The following is a 14,391-nucleotide window of genomic DNA, read 5'->3' as shown; positions in this document are numbered from 1 at the left end:
AGCAGTTATAAATCCATTGCCATCCTTACTCTAACTTAATTCATTTTTTAAAATTTAAATTTGTTATTAATTTCAGTGAAAATTTACAGAGGCTTTGGATTTCCATTCATTCATTGTCATAGATTTGTCCCCTCCCAAGGCTCCCGCCTGACCCCAGAACACTACCCTCTTGGAAAAGTAAAAGATTCTTTCATTGTTTTACAAACCCTCCCCCAGGTCCACTCCACCATGTAGCCATCGCTCTAGACTCCTGTCATGACAGAAATACCTAGTCACATATCTCTTTTAAACAGTTTTCTCCCTCGTCTGTTTCATTTCAGTATACATTATTGAACCCATCTTACTCAGCCTCTCCCCAACCCCAGGGTCATTCTCATTCTACAACAGTGGCACCATGCAATATTTGTCCTTTTGTGACTGGGATATTTCACTCAGCATAATGTTCTTTAGATTCAACCATTTTGAATAGTATTTCATGAGTTCCTTGTTTTTCAATGCAGCATAGTATTCCATTGTGTGAATATACCACAGCTTCTCTATACATTCCTTTGTTGATGGGCACTTAGGTTGTTTCCAACTCCTTGCTATTGTGAACAAAGCTGCAATAAACATGGGTGTGCATATTTTAGCTGGTTCTTGTAACTGGTCACTTTGCTGTATCTCTCAATTAGATTAAGTGATTTTTTTAAAGAGTGTTTTGGATTTTCTCTATATGGGTTGTTCTTATTTGAAAACAGATAATTTTACTTTATTAGTTTTGATAAATTTTCTTTTCTTCCCCTCTTATTCTATTACTTCCTGTTAGCTATTAATGGAAGTGTTGATAAAGGGCAACCTTGTCTTGTTCTCATCTGCAAATGTCTCCATTGAGAATAATATTGATCATTGGTTTTGTATTCAGAAATTTTCCTTATATTTCAGTTGAAAGTGTTTTTGTGAACAAAATGTGTTTAACTTTGTGAGATACCTTTTCTGCATCTATTGAGATGTGACGTTTCCCCTCTGTTTATTGATGTCCTGGGTTAAAATGTTTTTCTGATGTTTAATTATCATAGCTGCTATGAAGCCCACTTTTTATGGGATTGCTGTTAAAGCGTATTTTCAATGATCTCCTGTGGTTTCTTTTGTTTTTCTGTTCTGGAATACCAATCACTTGTAAACTACTCCTCTTGGTGGTTTCCTATGTAATTCTTATACTTCATTTTCTTTCTTTTTTTCCTGAATATTCTTCTGAGGCATTATTACTGGAGGGTTTGTATTCTGTTGCGTCTGGACTGCTGTTTTTTTCGTCTGATGTGTTAGCTAGATGAGAAGATTTTTTACTTAAATGTCCTGAATTTTAGTTTGCTGTTTTTGTGGGTTCTCCCCCAAGTTTTTATGTATTTATCTTATATTGTTTTATGTAATTCTTCTAGAATTGCTCTGTTGTCCTGGAGTTTGTCTATAATTTCCTCAGTTTATCCCTCATCCAGTACAGACAGCTGTCATTCTTTTGAAATCTCTGTCAGGAAGATCTAGTAACATTTCTTTGTTAGCTGCTAACATTTCTGGTTCTGTATTTGGGTCAGTTTTTGTTTCATCTTGTCCTCCTGTTTTGACAGGCTGGTGTCTCTTATCCATTGTGGTCTTAGTGTATGTATTTCTATAGCGTTGTTTTGATAACTGATTGAACTAGGAGTGTATGTAATGCCACTGGCTATCTTGCTAATTCTTAGTGTCTCACCTCTTTCATTCTGAGGCTGTAATAGAGGATGAAGGTGTGTGTAGTTCTTTTTTCACTGTTGTATTGATTGTTGTATTGTTGTTTGTTATATTGTTGTTTGTCATCTTTTGTCAGTCTAGAGGAGCAAGTCTTACTGGATTGATTATACCTGGAAGGAATTATATGAGTACGATTTGATACTCTTGTTGTCTGCTGGTAGATGGAACAAAAGAAAAAGGGAAACAGACTGAAACAGAAACAACAGATAATACTCCCAAGTTTGAGCAGTAAAAGAAGTTAGAAAAATCAAAACTGAAAGGAGGCCAAACTCAATGAGAATCATATTAGAGGTAAAACAGACGAACATGAGTAAGAGAGAGTGAATTATTAAGAAAAATGAAAAATAGAGATAAGAAACTACATGACAGGAAAATTTGAAAGGAAAAAACCAAATTTACATGAGCTAAATATAATACAAAATAAGAGACAAAAATGTAATAATCTACAGAAAGTTGAAAATGAGGAAGAAAAAGGTGGGGGCATGGAGTTGTGGGGACTGATCACCTGATAGTTGCTGTTGTCTCTTTTGTGATGAGCAGAGGCCAGCTGTCTCACCTGTCACAGTGTGTCCACTAGTCCAGCAGAATGCTGGTGTTTGGGTGTTCATTGAGGTCAGAGTTTCAGCCCACCTAAGAGGTGGTTGAGTTCTGCAATGGCACCCAGGTCTCAAGTGGCACTTTTTCCAGTCTCATGGGCATCAAGGAGTGGGACCTATAGCCTGGGATAGAGTTTCTGCTGTCCACAGAGGACCCTAGGCTAGTCCACCAGTCTAGAAATTGTCAGTCTAGTCTAGTCTGACAGTCTAGGGGACGATTAGAGGTATGGTAGCCAGTCAGATAGCCAATGTGAAAAGATAGCCTTTGTTGACCTATAATCCCCAAATATGGAGCACTCTGGAAAGGTGAAATTCATCTAAATGGGACTCTGGAAGATGCTGGTAAGAGTGTCCAAAGAATGTCATGGTCCCCAGTTAGAGGGCCCTGCTTACGCAGAGGGCATCTACAGGCCAAACACAACCCTGTGCTTTGACTTTTGAAGAAGACCTCCTGAATGTGGACCTGGCAGTAGATACTAAATAGTGAGGGATTGGGTAGGATGGGGGCCCTGTCATCTCTTTGGTGGCTGGTGTGGTGGTGGTGGGTACAGGGGACAAGACTGGTAGGTTGCATCTTTTCTCTTAGTAGCCAAGTGGTTTTGGGTACTGTCTCAGCCCTGGTTCCCACACGGAATGCACAGCTATTCCAAATGGCGATGCACACTGTTTCTGGTCACTTAGTGGACTGCAGCACCATTGTGTACACAACTTGTTCTAAATGGTCAGACGCTTGCTCTTTCTGGTCACCCAGTGGACTATACCACCATCATGCCCTGTCCTCGATGTAGTGACTCCAGATTTCTTGGTGTGCCTTATTTTGAAGGATTATGAAGTGTGGGGTTTTAAATTGTTTTAGATAATATTCTTAATCCTAAAAGTAATTTAATAAGACTCTGTAAAATCCATAATTTCACATGGACAGGAGAATCCTAATGTGAACCCTGAGTATAGAGAAGTTGACTTCTAGCTTTAAAATTAATAAGAGTATAAATCACTTTCTTTGCCTATGAAGGATTCTTTTCTTAGGCAAAGAATTTACAAGGAAAATACACTGGATCAGTCTTTTACAGGCAATTTAGAGAAGAAAAGGAGAGAATATATTATTTTGTGGTCGCATAAGAAAAATCAAACATTTCTTAGTTGTCAAATATTAATACTTACTGCTTAATTAGTCCTCTTTATTTCTAGAGTCCCAAAAGTTTGCTTTCTTAGCCTTCCCAGAGATGACAAGTCAGACCTTGAAACCTGATGGAGTTCTAGCAGTAAATAAGGAAATGTGACATCAGCATTCACATATGTGATAGAGCCAAAATGGAGCTAACTTCTAACTGTAAATAAGGAGAAAATATGATATCAGGATTCACATATGTAATAGAGGCAGAGACAATGGCATGCTTTAATTACACATTCTGTAGCTGCTCCATAACAATTGTTTTTAATCTTTTAGTATTTCAAAGGAACATTAGGATTGCAGCCTGGAGATTCAGCTCTGTTCATTAATGGACTTCACATTGATTTAGATACACAGGATATATTCAGGTATGGATAATTTTTTTCTTTATTATTTCCTAGAAAATCTCTGTAACTATAATGCTTTGTGATACTTTGAGATTGTTATTCATCTGCGCTGCTGCTTACAAAGCCCACAGTAGAAGGGGAATGCATGTAGGTGATACGATGGGATTAAATATGTTGTCCTGTTAAATCACAGGAAGTACCCTTGTGCAAGGTGTGTTACCTATTGGTCAAACTCATTAACTACTCTATAGGTAGATAATAATCAGTCCCTCTAGTGAGGGATGAAGCCTTGTAAACCAGGGGAGGGCAGCCATGACGAAAAATGTAGTTAAGTGCACTGGGTTTGGGTTGTATTACCATGCTATGTCTACTTAAGGATAAATACTTTTCCACGATGCCAGTGTTATTATTTGCTGCTGAGTTGGAAGCAACCCGTAGCTGATGTGGGCTTTCAGGGCTAGTAAATTTCATGGGAGGAGATTGCCCATCTTTTAGCTTTCTCCTACAGAGAATCTGATGGATTTGTACCATGTGCCTTTGCCATGGCAGCACAATTCCTTACCACTGAGGCAACAGAACTGGACTAGAGTTTTCCATGGAAATGTAGCAAAGGACAGATTGTTTTGCTTCTGAGAGCAGAGTGAAGTAGTTTCACCTAAAAATGTTATCTGCATCAAAAAGTCTGCTTTGAATATGTGATTTGCTTTTGTTATTAAATGTGGTTCAAGACTGAATAGATCTCAATTGCATTCCTTATCTTTGAAGAAGGGATTTAGGCAGTCAGAATTCAGATTTTCTCTTTGGAATGAAAATTGACATAATTGACAGGATAAATGAATATTTAAAGCAAAAGTAGGTTGCTAATGCTTTAAAAGATACTTTTTACATTGTTTAAACTGAGCCTTTTAATTAACTTTTTGCATTATAGAGATAATAATTAGTAAGTAAAATAGAGGTGGACACAAAAAGATTATATCTGTTTTTGAGTGATTTATTTAATAGAAATTTTAAAAAAATTAAAATATTATCAGCTGACAATTATTATAAACTCCCTACAAAGATTTCTTAGACTTTTAAAAATATATTTTATTGGTTTTCATACAATAATTTGTTTGCATTGTTTTTCATTCATATACATTGTATCCTTTACAATCCTTCATTTACAATGTGTTTCATGCAATCATTTCTATACACTGTATCCCATATAATTAATTACCATTGATCTGTGTTTACTGTTTTACCTTCTTTTAAAGTCCCCTTTGAATCTTTCCCATTTCTTCACCCTACCCCTACTCCACCTACTAAACTCTGTTGTCCTAATGATTACCCCCGCTTCTGATTTTGGACTTTTATGCACTTTTGAAATGACCTTCCTCCAGAATCTCTATGAACAATGCTCAGGTCTTTCATTCATAGGGTTGCTATGAGTCGTCTACGACTCGATGGCACTTAACGACAACAAGAACAACAATGTGCACATTCTACTAATTATCTATTTTTACAATAATGGTATTATGCAATATTTGTATTTGTGAGACTGAGTTTACTCAACAATAAGGCTCTCTAGATTTTCCCATGTTACATAGTATTTTACTAAATTGTTAATCCTTAGTACTGCATAGTGTGACTGTACCAGTTTCTCAGTCCATTTGCTTTTTGATGAAATTTTGGGCTCTTACCATTTTCTTATGGTTGTAAATAATGTTGATGTGAGGATACGTGTACATATTTTTTTCTTTATTGACCATTCTCCTCATCTTCTCTGTACCTTCAAGCTTTCATATTTGGTTTTAATTCTCCCAGGGTTTTCTGTGATCACATGCATATGTGCTTATGTGAACAGGTATTAATAGTGATATAAACATAAGTAGTAGCTTACTTTTAAAAGTCTGAGATATTTTATGTGCAAATGTATGAAAAAACACAGAAATTTATATCTGGAGCTGGAGGGGGAAAATCAAAAGGGCTGAACACTTTCAGAATTTCTTAAGCTCAAGGAACTGAAGAACAGATTCAAACCTCGAGCAGCTATAATAAAGGATGCTTTAGGCAAAATATTAAATGAACCAGGAAGTATTAAAAGAAGATGGAAAGAATATACTGAGTCACTGTATCAAAAGGAACTGGCAGACACAGAAGAATTTAATGAAATAACATATGAGCAAGAGCCTATGGTGATGAAGGAAGAAATTCAAGCTGCTTTGAAGGAAATAGCAAAAAATAAGGCCCCAGGAATAGATGGTATACCAGTTGACATATTTCAGTTAACAGATGCTCCCCTGGATGTGCTCACCAAGTTGTGCCAAGAAATCTGGAGAACAGCCCCCTGGCCGACTGACTGGAAGAGATCTGTATTCCCATTCCAAAGAAGGGTGACCCGACAGAGTGTGGAAACTATAGAATGGTATCATTGATTTCACACACAAGCAAGATTCTACTGAAGATTATCGCAAAACGACATGTGTAACAGCACATCAGCAGAGAACTGCCAGGAGTCCAGGCTGGGCTTAGAAGGGGTCGTGGTACTAGGGATATTGTAGCTGATGTTAGATGAATCTTAGCTGAAAGCAGGAAATACCAGAAGAATGTCTATCTGTGTTTCATTGATTATGCAAAAGCGTTTGACTGTGTGGATCATAACAAACTGTGGCTGACTCTAAGAAGAATGGGAATCCCAGAACACTTGATTATTCTAATGCGAAACCTATACTTGGACCAAGAGGCCGTCATCAGAACAGAGCAAGGAAACATGGCATGGTTCAAAATTGGGAAGGGTGTATGCCAGGGATGTGTCCTATCTCCATACCTTCTCAACCTGTATGCAGAACAGATTATCCGAGAGGCTGGGCTCTATGAGGAGAAGTGTGGAGTCAGGATTGGTGGAAGATCTATCAACAATCTGTGTTATGCAGATGACACAACCTTGCTTGCTGAAACTGAGGAGGGCCTGAAATGCTTTCTGCAGAGGGTCAAGGACTGCAGCCTTGAGTATTGAGGCTCAATATCAAGAAGACATTGATTCTCAGCACTGGACCAATTGGCAGCATCAGAATGGATGGTGAAGAGATTGAGATTGTTAACAACTTTAGTCTGTTTGACTCCATGGTCAACACTCATGACAACAGTAGCCGGGTAATCAAAAAACATAATGTGATGGGAAAGTCTGCCGTTAAGGACCTCTCCAGTGTACTGAAGAGCAGTGGTGTCACTCTGAAGACTAAGGTGCGTCTGATACACGCTATGGTCTTTGCAATCACTTGTTATGCATCGAGAGTTGGACAATGACTACGGAGGATAGAAGGAGACTTGATGACTTTGAGCTGTGGTGCTGGAGAAGAGTATTGAATGTACCATGGACTGCCAAGAAAACAAACAGATTCATCCTAGAGAGGGTTAAACCAGGCTGCTCCTTGGAGGCAAGGATTCTGGGGCTTCGTCTGACATACTTTGGACATGTTGTAAGGAGGGGCATATCCTTGCAGAGGGACATCATGCTTGGGAGGGTGGAGGGACAGTGCAGGAGGGGAAGACCGTCTATGAGGTAGATTGATTCAGTGACTGTGGTAATTGGGATGGGTGTGTCAGAGGCAGTGCGATTGGCACAAGATAGAGCAGGGTTTAGGGCTGTTGTACATAGGGTCACTATAAGTCATAAGCGACTCGATGGCACATAACAACAACAGTGGGAAAAAAATAAAAGAAAAATTTTAAAGCTGTATAAAATAGAAATTTAAGGCTCATTCACAAATTGTGCATATATACATAAATAATTACAGATAAATACAAGTATAAATAAATATAAGCTTGAAAACAAATCTGTCCTTACTTTGCTTTACATATTTTGACAAAATGAAGAGGAAGATTGTAGGTTTTAAAGCATTTTGTTTGTTTACTATTGATACATATTCATTTCAGCTTATCTGATGTGTTGCGGAATGAAGCACGAGTAATGGAAGGTCTTCACAGATTGGGAATAGAAGGCTTTTCTCTGCATAATATCTTGAAACTAAACATGCAGCCCTCTGAGGCCAACTATGCAGTAGACATCAGGAATCCTGCCATTTTAGTAAGTACTCTTTAATGACCCTTTCCAGGCTCTCTGTAATATGGTTTAAGAAATTATATTTTATGAGCAAGAAATGGATTCTATCCATCTCTTTTATTGGCATAAATGAAGTTGAGCATATCTTCATGTCTTTGTTGACCATTTTAATACCTTATTTTGTGAAATGTCCTGTTTCTTTTAAATTAAATTTTTCATTTGTGATTTTTAATGAAAGTTTATAGAAAAGTTAGATTTTCATTCATTTATTGTTGAACATTTTACCCCCTCTCCTTCCCTTCCGTCTCTTCCAGTTAACTTTTTATTTAAAATTAAATATTCATTCATTGTTAAACAGTTACTCCCTTCCTCTTCCTCTTCTCTCCAGTCCTCTTTGCAGAGTACCTATAATTCCCGGCTATTGTGCTCATAATGCTGAATCATATATTCCTTTTAAACAGTTCTTTTCTTCATTTGTTCCAATGCAATAGTCATTATCTATTCACTCTTATGTTACTCTATTCTCAATCCCTTAGTTGGTCCTGCTTTATAACAGTAGTGTGACTGAGGTATCTCACTGAGCATAATGTCCTCCAGGGTCACCCATGTTGTGTAATGTTTTATTAATTCATTGTTTTTCAGTGCTGTGTACTGTTCATTGTAGGGATAAAGCATAATTTTTCTATCCATTAATTTGTTGATGGGCACTTTGGTTGCTTTCATCTCCTTGCTGTTGTAAATAACGCAGCAGGAAACCTGAGTGTGCATATATCTCTTTGGATGGCAGTTCTTTTTTCCGTAGTGTGTATTCCCAGTAGTGGAGTTGCTGGAACAAATGGTATTTCTATTTCCAACGTTTTGAGAAAACATCAAACTGCCTTCCATAGTAATTGCACCATTTCACACTCCCACCATCAGTGAATAAGGGTTCCAATCTCTCCACAACCTCGCTAGCATTTATTGTTTGCTGCTCTATTGAACTTTGCTATTGTTTCTGGGGTTAGATGATATCTTATAGTTTTTTTTTTTGTTTCCTCCCCCCCAATAGTTGTTTTGATTAACATCTCTCTAATAACTCGGGATTTTGAACATTTCTAGTTTTCTGTGTTTGCCATCTAAATGTCTTTTATGGTGAAGAGTCTGTTCATATCCTATGGACATTTTTCGGTTGGGTTATTTACCTTTTTCTTGTTGTGGTGGAGTATTCTGTATATTTTTTGATGTGAGTTCCTTATCAGATATGTCATTACCAAATATTTTTTCCCAGTCCTGTCACTTTCCTTTTTACCCTATTGGAGGAGTTTATTGTTATGCACAGGGATTTGATTCTTAGAAGATCTCATTCATCTGTTATGTTCTCTCCTGGTTGTAGGACTTCTATTTATTCTTAATTGGATTTTCTTGTTTCTCTGTTTTGAAGGTGTTAAAGTTTTTTATTAGTTCCTTGTTACATGCTGTTGTTGTTACGTACCATTGAGTCACGCACATGGTGACTGTGTGAATAGCCGTCCTGTCCTGATGTTATGCCATCTTCATCTTGTTTGAAACACTAGAGCCCATTGCTGAAGTCACAGCGTCAGTCCACCTTGTTGAGGGTCTTCATCTCCTAAGCTGACTCTCCATCTGTGTAAATATGGTGTCCCTCTCTAAGGAATAATCTTGTCTAGCTATATATCCAAACTATGAAAGATGAAGCATTGTCATCATTTCTTCCAAGGAGTACTCTGGCCACTCAGTTTTCAGGACATATCTCGTTGTTCTTTAGTGTTTCATGTGTCTTTGCTAAATATTTTTTCTTAGTTCATGATCTCTCTTTCCCTTTGTGTTCACATCTTTTGATGTGCATTTTGTTGTTATGTGCCGTTGAGTCGCCCGTGACTCATAGTGACCCTTTGTACATCTGCCCTAAATCCTACTCTATCCTGTGCCAGTCTCACTGTCTCCAACACACCCCCACCCACTACTCCAGTTACTGAGTCAATCCACCTCATAGAGTGTCTTCCTTTCTTGTGCTGTCCCTCCACCCTTCCAAGCATGATGTCTCTCTCCAAGGATTGGTCCCTCCTTGCAGTATGTCCAAAGTATGTCAGACGAAGGCTCAGAATTCTTGCCTCCACGGAGCAGACTGGTTTAACCCCCTCTAAGATGAAGCTGTTCGTTTTCCTAGCAGTCCATGGTACATTCAATATGCTAATACTGCAGCTCATAGGCATCACTTCTCCTACTATCATCCCTAGTCATAGTCCAGTTCTCTGACACATAGCAGGTGATTGCAAAGACTATGGACTGTGTCAGGAACACCTTAGTCTCCAGAGTGACACCATTGCACTTCAGTACATTGGAGAGATCTCTAACAGAAGACTTTCCTATCACAATATGTCTTTTGATTTCCTGACTGCTGGTACCAAGAGTGTTGACTCTAGAGCTAAGCAAACTAAAGTTTCAGTCTCTTCACCATCCATCCTGATGTTGCCACTTGGTCCAGTGGTGAGAATTTTTGTTTTCTTTTTTTAAAAATTTTTATTATTATTATTAATTTTAATGAAAATTTACAGAGACTTTGGATTTCCATTTATTCATAGTTGCACTTTTTCTCCCTACCCACCTCTTTCCCCACCAGTACACTCTTCTCATTGAAAAGTAAAAGAAAAATTCTTTCATTGTTTTATAATACGCCCCTGTTGCAGACTGAGGGTAAAGTATTTTTATAATTATTACTAATGAGACAGTCAGTCAGGAATGAGATAGAACAGAGAGCATAAAACAGGAGGCCAGGGGGAGCTCTGGTGGCCTAGTGGCAAGAAGCTGTACTGCAATCCCAGAGGAACACGTTTCGAATCCACCAGATGCTCTGCCGGAGAAGGAGGCGCAATATCCTCCTGTACCAGTCAGATCTGATTTGACGGTACACGCACACAAAATAATAAAAAAAATTAAAAAAAAAAACAAACAAAAAAACAGGAGGCCAGCAGTTCTCGACTGAAGATCTCAAGTCATATTTCTCTGCGTATTTATTGATAATCAGGGGAAGCAAATCATAAAAGAAATTCCTCGTAAATGAAGCCAAGCTCTTTCTATTGAAAACCTTCCCTTTGACTCAGGAGAGAGGGATTAGTAAATGCAAGAATTTGGTATAACCTTAAGGATTGCCTTGGTACCTCAGGGTGAACTCTAGCTCAGGAAGTAACATTCCATCTCTAGGGGGACCCTAGCTGTCTCCTGTCTGCAGGGAACAAACAGCTCATTTTCTATGATCTGCCACAAGAGAAATCCTAACTTAAAATTTGTAATTCCTTCAATTCCTGAACAAGTGTTTTCATATAATGTAGTTTGGCTTCCCATACCCGACCCCACCCCCCCGTCCACTATGTAGCCTTCGTTCTGTACTCCTGTCATGACAATAATATGTAATCACATATGTCTTTTAAACAGTTTTCTCCCTCATTTGTTTCAACGCTGTATACATTATTTATCCTGTCTTTCTCAGTCTCCCCTCAAATCCGGTATCAGTCCTGTTTTACAACAGTGGCACCATGCTGTATTTGTCCTTCTGTGACTGAGATATTTCATTCAGCATAATGTCCTTCAGGGTCACCCATTTTGAATAATATTGCATGACTTTTTTGTTTTTCAATGCAGCGTAGTATTCCATTGTGTGAATATACCGCAGCTTCTCTATCCATTCTTTTATTGATGGGCACTTAAGTTTGTTTCCCACTCCTTGCTATTGTGAACAAAGCCGCGACAAACATGGGTGTGCATGTATCTGCTTGGGTGTCAGTTATGGTCTCTTTGGGGTATACTCCCAGTAGTGGAATTGCTGGGTCAAATGGTATCTCTATTTGCAAATTTTTTTTTAAATTTTTTTTATTGTATTATTTTTTTACGTGTACCATCAAATCAGATCTGACTGGTACAGGAAGAGACTGCCCCCCTCCTTCTCCAACAGAGCAACTGGTGGATTTGAACCCCATACCTCTGGATTTGCAGTGCAGTGTCTTGCCACTAGGCCACCAGAGCTCCCTTATTTGCAACCTTTTGAGAAAGCGCCACACCACCTTCCACGGTGGTTGTACCATTTTACACTTCCACCAACAGTGAATAAGGGTTCCAGTTTCTCCTCAATTTTGCCAGCATTTGTTGCTTGCTGTTCTGTTAAATTTTGCTATTCCTACTGGGGTTTGATGATATCTCATAGCTGTTTTGATTTGCATCTTTGAGCTAGGGATTTTGAACATTTCTTCATGTGCTTGTTGGCCATCTGAATGTCTTCTTTGGTGAAGCGTCTGTTCATATCCTGTGCCCATTTTTCAGTTGGATTGTTTACCTTTATCTTGTTGTGGGGTGTTTTCTTCATATTGAGCCTCAATCCATATTGGAGGCTGGAGTCCTTGACCACTTGTAGCAAGTGCTTCAGGTCCTCGTCATTTTCAGCAAGCGGGGTTGTGTCATCTGCATAATGCAGATTGTTGATGAATCTAACTCCAGTCCTGATGCTATATTTCTCCTCATACAGCCCAGACTCCTGGATAATCTGTTCTGTATATAGAGTAAAAAGTTATGTGGATAGTACATATCACTGATGTTTACCCTTTCCAATTTTGAACCATGCAACATTTCCTTGCTTTGTTCTGATTACTGCCTCCTGGTCCCAGTATAGGTTTCGCAGTTGCACGATCAAGTTTTCTGGGATTCCCCTTACTCTTAGAGTTAGCCAGTTTGTTGTGATCCACATATTCAAATGCCTTTGCATAATCAATGAAGCACAGATTCCTCTGGTATTCCCAGCCTTCAGCCAAGATCCATTTAGCGTTAGCTACAATATCCCTAGTACCATGACCCCTTCAAAACCCATCCTGCACTTTTGGCAGTTCTCTGTTGACTTTTTTCCGAAAATCTTCAGACGAATCTTGCTTGCATGTGATATTAATGATACTGATATAGATCTCTTACAGTTAGTTGGGCAAATGGTTGTCCTCCAGGTTTTTTGACACAACTTTTTGAGCATAGCGAGGGCAACATCTGTTAGTTGAAATATGTCAGTTGGCATACCACCAATTCCTGGAGCCTTAATTTTTGCCAGTTCTTTCAAGCTCCTTGAACTTCTTCCTTCATCACCGTAGGCTTTTGCTCATACGTTGTTTCATGAAATTTTTCTGTATCTGCCAATTCTTTTCAGTACAATGACTCTGTATACTCTTCCCAGTAATAATGGGTGACTGGAATGCAAAATTTGGAATAGAGAAGAAGGATCAGTAGTTGGAAAACATGGACTTGGTGACAGAAATCTAGCTGGAGGTAGAATGATTGAATTTTACACAATCAACAGTTTTTTCATTTTAAATACATTTTATAAGAAACATAAACGCAAGTTATACATATGGATTTCACCTGATGGTATGCGTAGGACTCAGATTGATTAGATCTGTTGAACAAACCACTGGAGAAGCTCAATGTCAGCTGTAACAACTAGACCAGGTGCTTACTGTGGAACAAACCACCAACCACTCATATGTAAGTTCAAGCTGAAGCTAGGGAAAAGTAAATTGAATCCAGAGGAACCAACATATGACCTTGAGTCTGTCCCACATGAATTTGAAAATCATCCCAGGAACAGGTTTGAGGCCTTGAACCCTAATGAGCAAAGAAGACCAGATGTGTTATGGGAGGATATCAAGATTATCATCCATGAAGAGAACAAAAGGTTATTACAAAGAGAAGAAAGAAAAGGCCAAAATTGATGTCAGAAATGAGTCTCAATATTGGATTAGAGTGCAGAGAAGCCAAAACATAGGGATGAATTCAAGATACTAAAGAGCTAAACAGAAGATTTCTTTTTTTTTTTTTTTTTAGAAGATAACAAGTGTTTATTGTGGATGTCAAGGACAACAAGCACCAAATTAAATGAGCTGTAAAGAAGCTCTATGACATTGATGTGGCTAAGGTCAACACTTTGATTAGGCCTGGTGGAGAGAAGAAGGCCTATGTTCAACTTGCGCCTGACTATGGTGCTTTGGATGTTGCCAGGAAAATTGGAATCATCTAAACTGAGTCCAGCTGACTAATTCTAAATACAAATTTTTCTCACAAAAAAGAAAAGATGATTCTCCCCCTCCAAAAAATTCGTTCAAAGTTAACAGAAGTGTAAACTATGATCTGTCTCAAGCACAGAACTGCCAGAGGATTCACACACACTATTTGTTTTTTTCCTGTTGGTTCTCCTTTCATTCTTGGAAGTCAGTGGTTTCCACAGGTCAGTTCAGAGATAAGCCTGGTCCATAGCAGTTTGTTTTACAACTCTGGTTTGTTCTCACTTCTTTCCCTGAAATTAGTGCTTTTTGGTTCAGAACTCCAGAGGCTGAGCTGGAACCTCCAGGCTCCATCCTGAAACCAACTTGCATTTTCCTGACATGGCCTCACTCCTGCTTTGGAGCAGTAGGTCACCTTTCTTCTTTCTTAGATTTTTACCCAAAC

The 14,391-nt window shown here is 38.5% G+C and overlaps 1 protein-coding gene across 1 annotated transcript in view; it reads left to right on the top strand.

The window, feature by feature from the left end:
• The window catches only part of LOC102853329 (UDP-glucose:glycoprotein glucosyltransferase 1-like), a gene marked incomplete at its 3' end in the record, with an annotated part of 247,403 nt that overhangs the window by 136,938 nt on the left and 96,074 nt on the right, over nucleotides 1–14,391 (top strand). Inside the window, exons 11-12 of the mRNA XM_006903121.1 lie at nucleotides 3,805–3,896; nucleotides 7,791–7,941. Coding sequence (XP_006903183.1) covers nucleotides 3,805–3,896; nucleotides 7,791–7,941 — 243 coding nt within the window. The remainder of the gene's footprint in view (nucleotides 1–3,804; nucleotides 3,897–7,790; nucleotides 7,942–14,391) is intronic.

The sequence above is a fragment of the Elephantulus edwardii genome, unplaced genomic scaffold, assembly GCF_000299155.1.
Source record: "Elephantulus edwardii isolate Elephantulus edwardi_28Jun2011 unplaced genomic scaffold, EleEdw1.0 scaffold00512, whole genome shotgun sequence".
Classification (NCBI taxonomy): Eukaryota; Metazoa; Chordata; class Mammalia; order Macroscelidea; family Macroscelididae; genus Elephantulus; species Elephantulus edwardii.
Note: the sequence above shows the minus strand (reverse complement) of the source record. Positions and strands in the feature narration are given on the sequence as shown.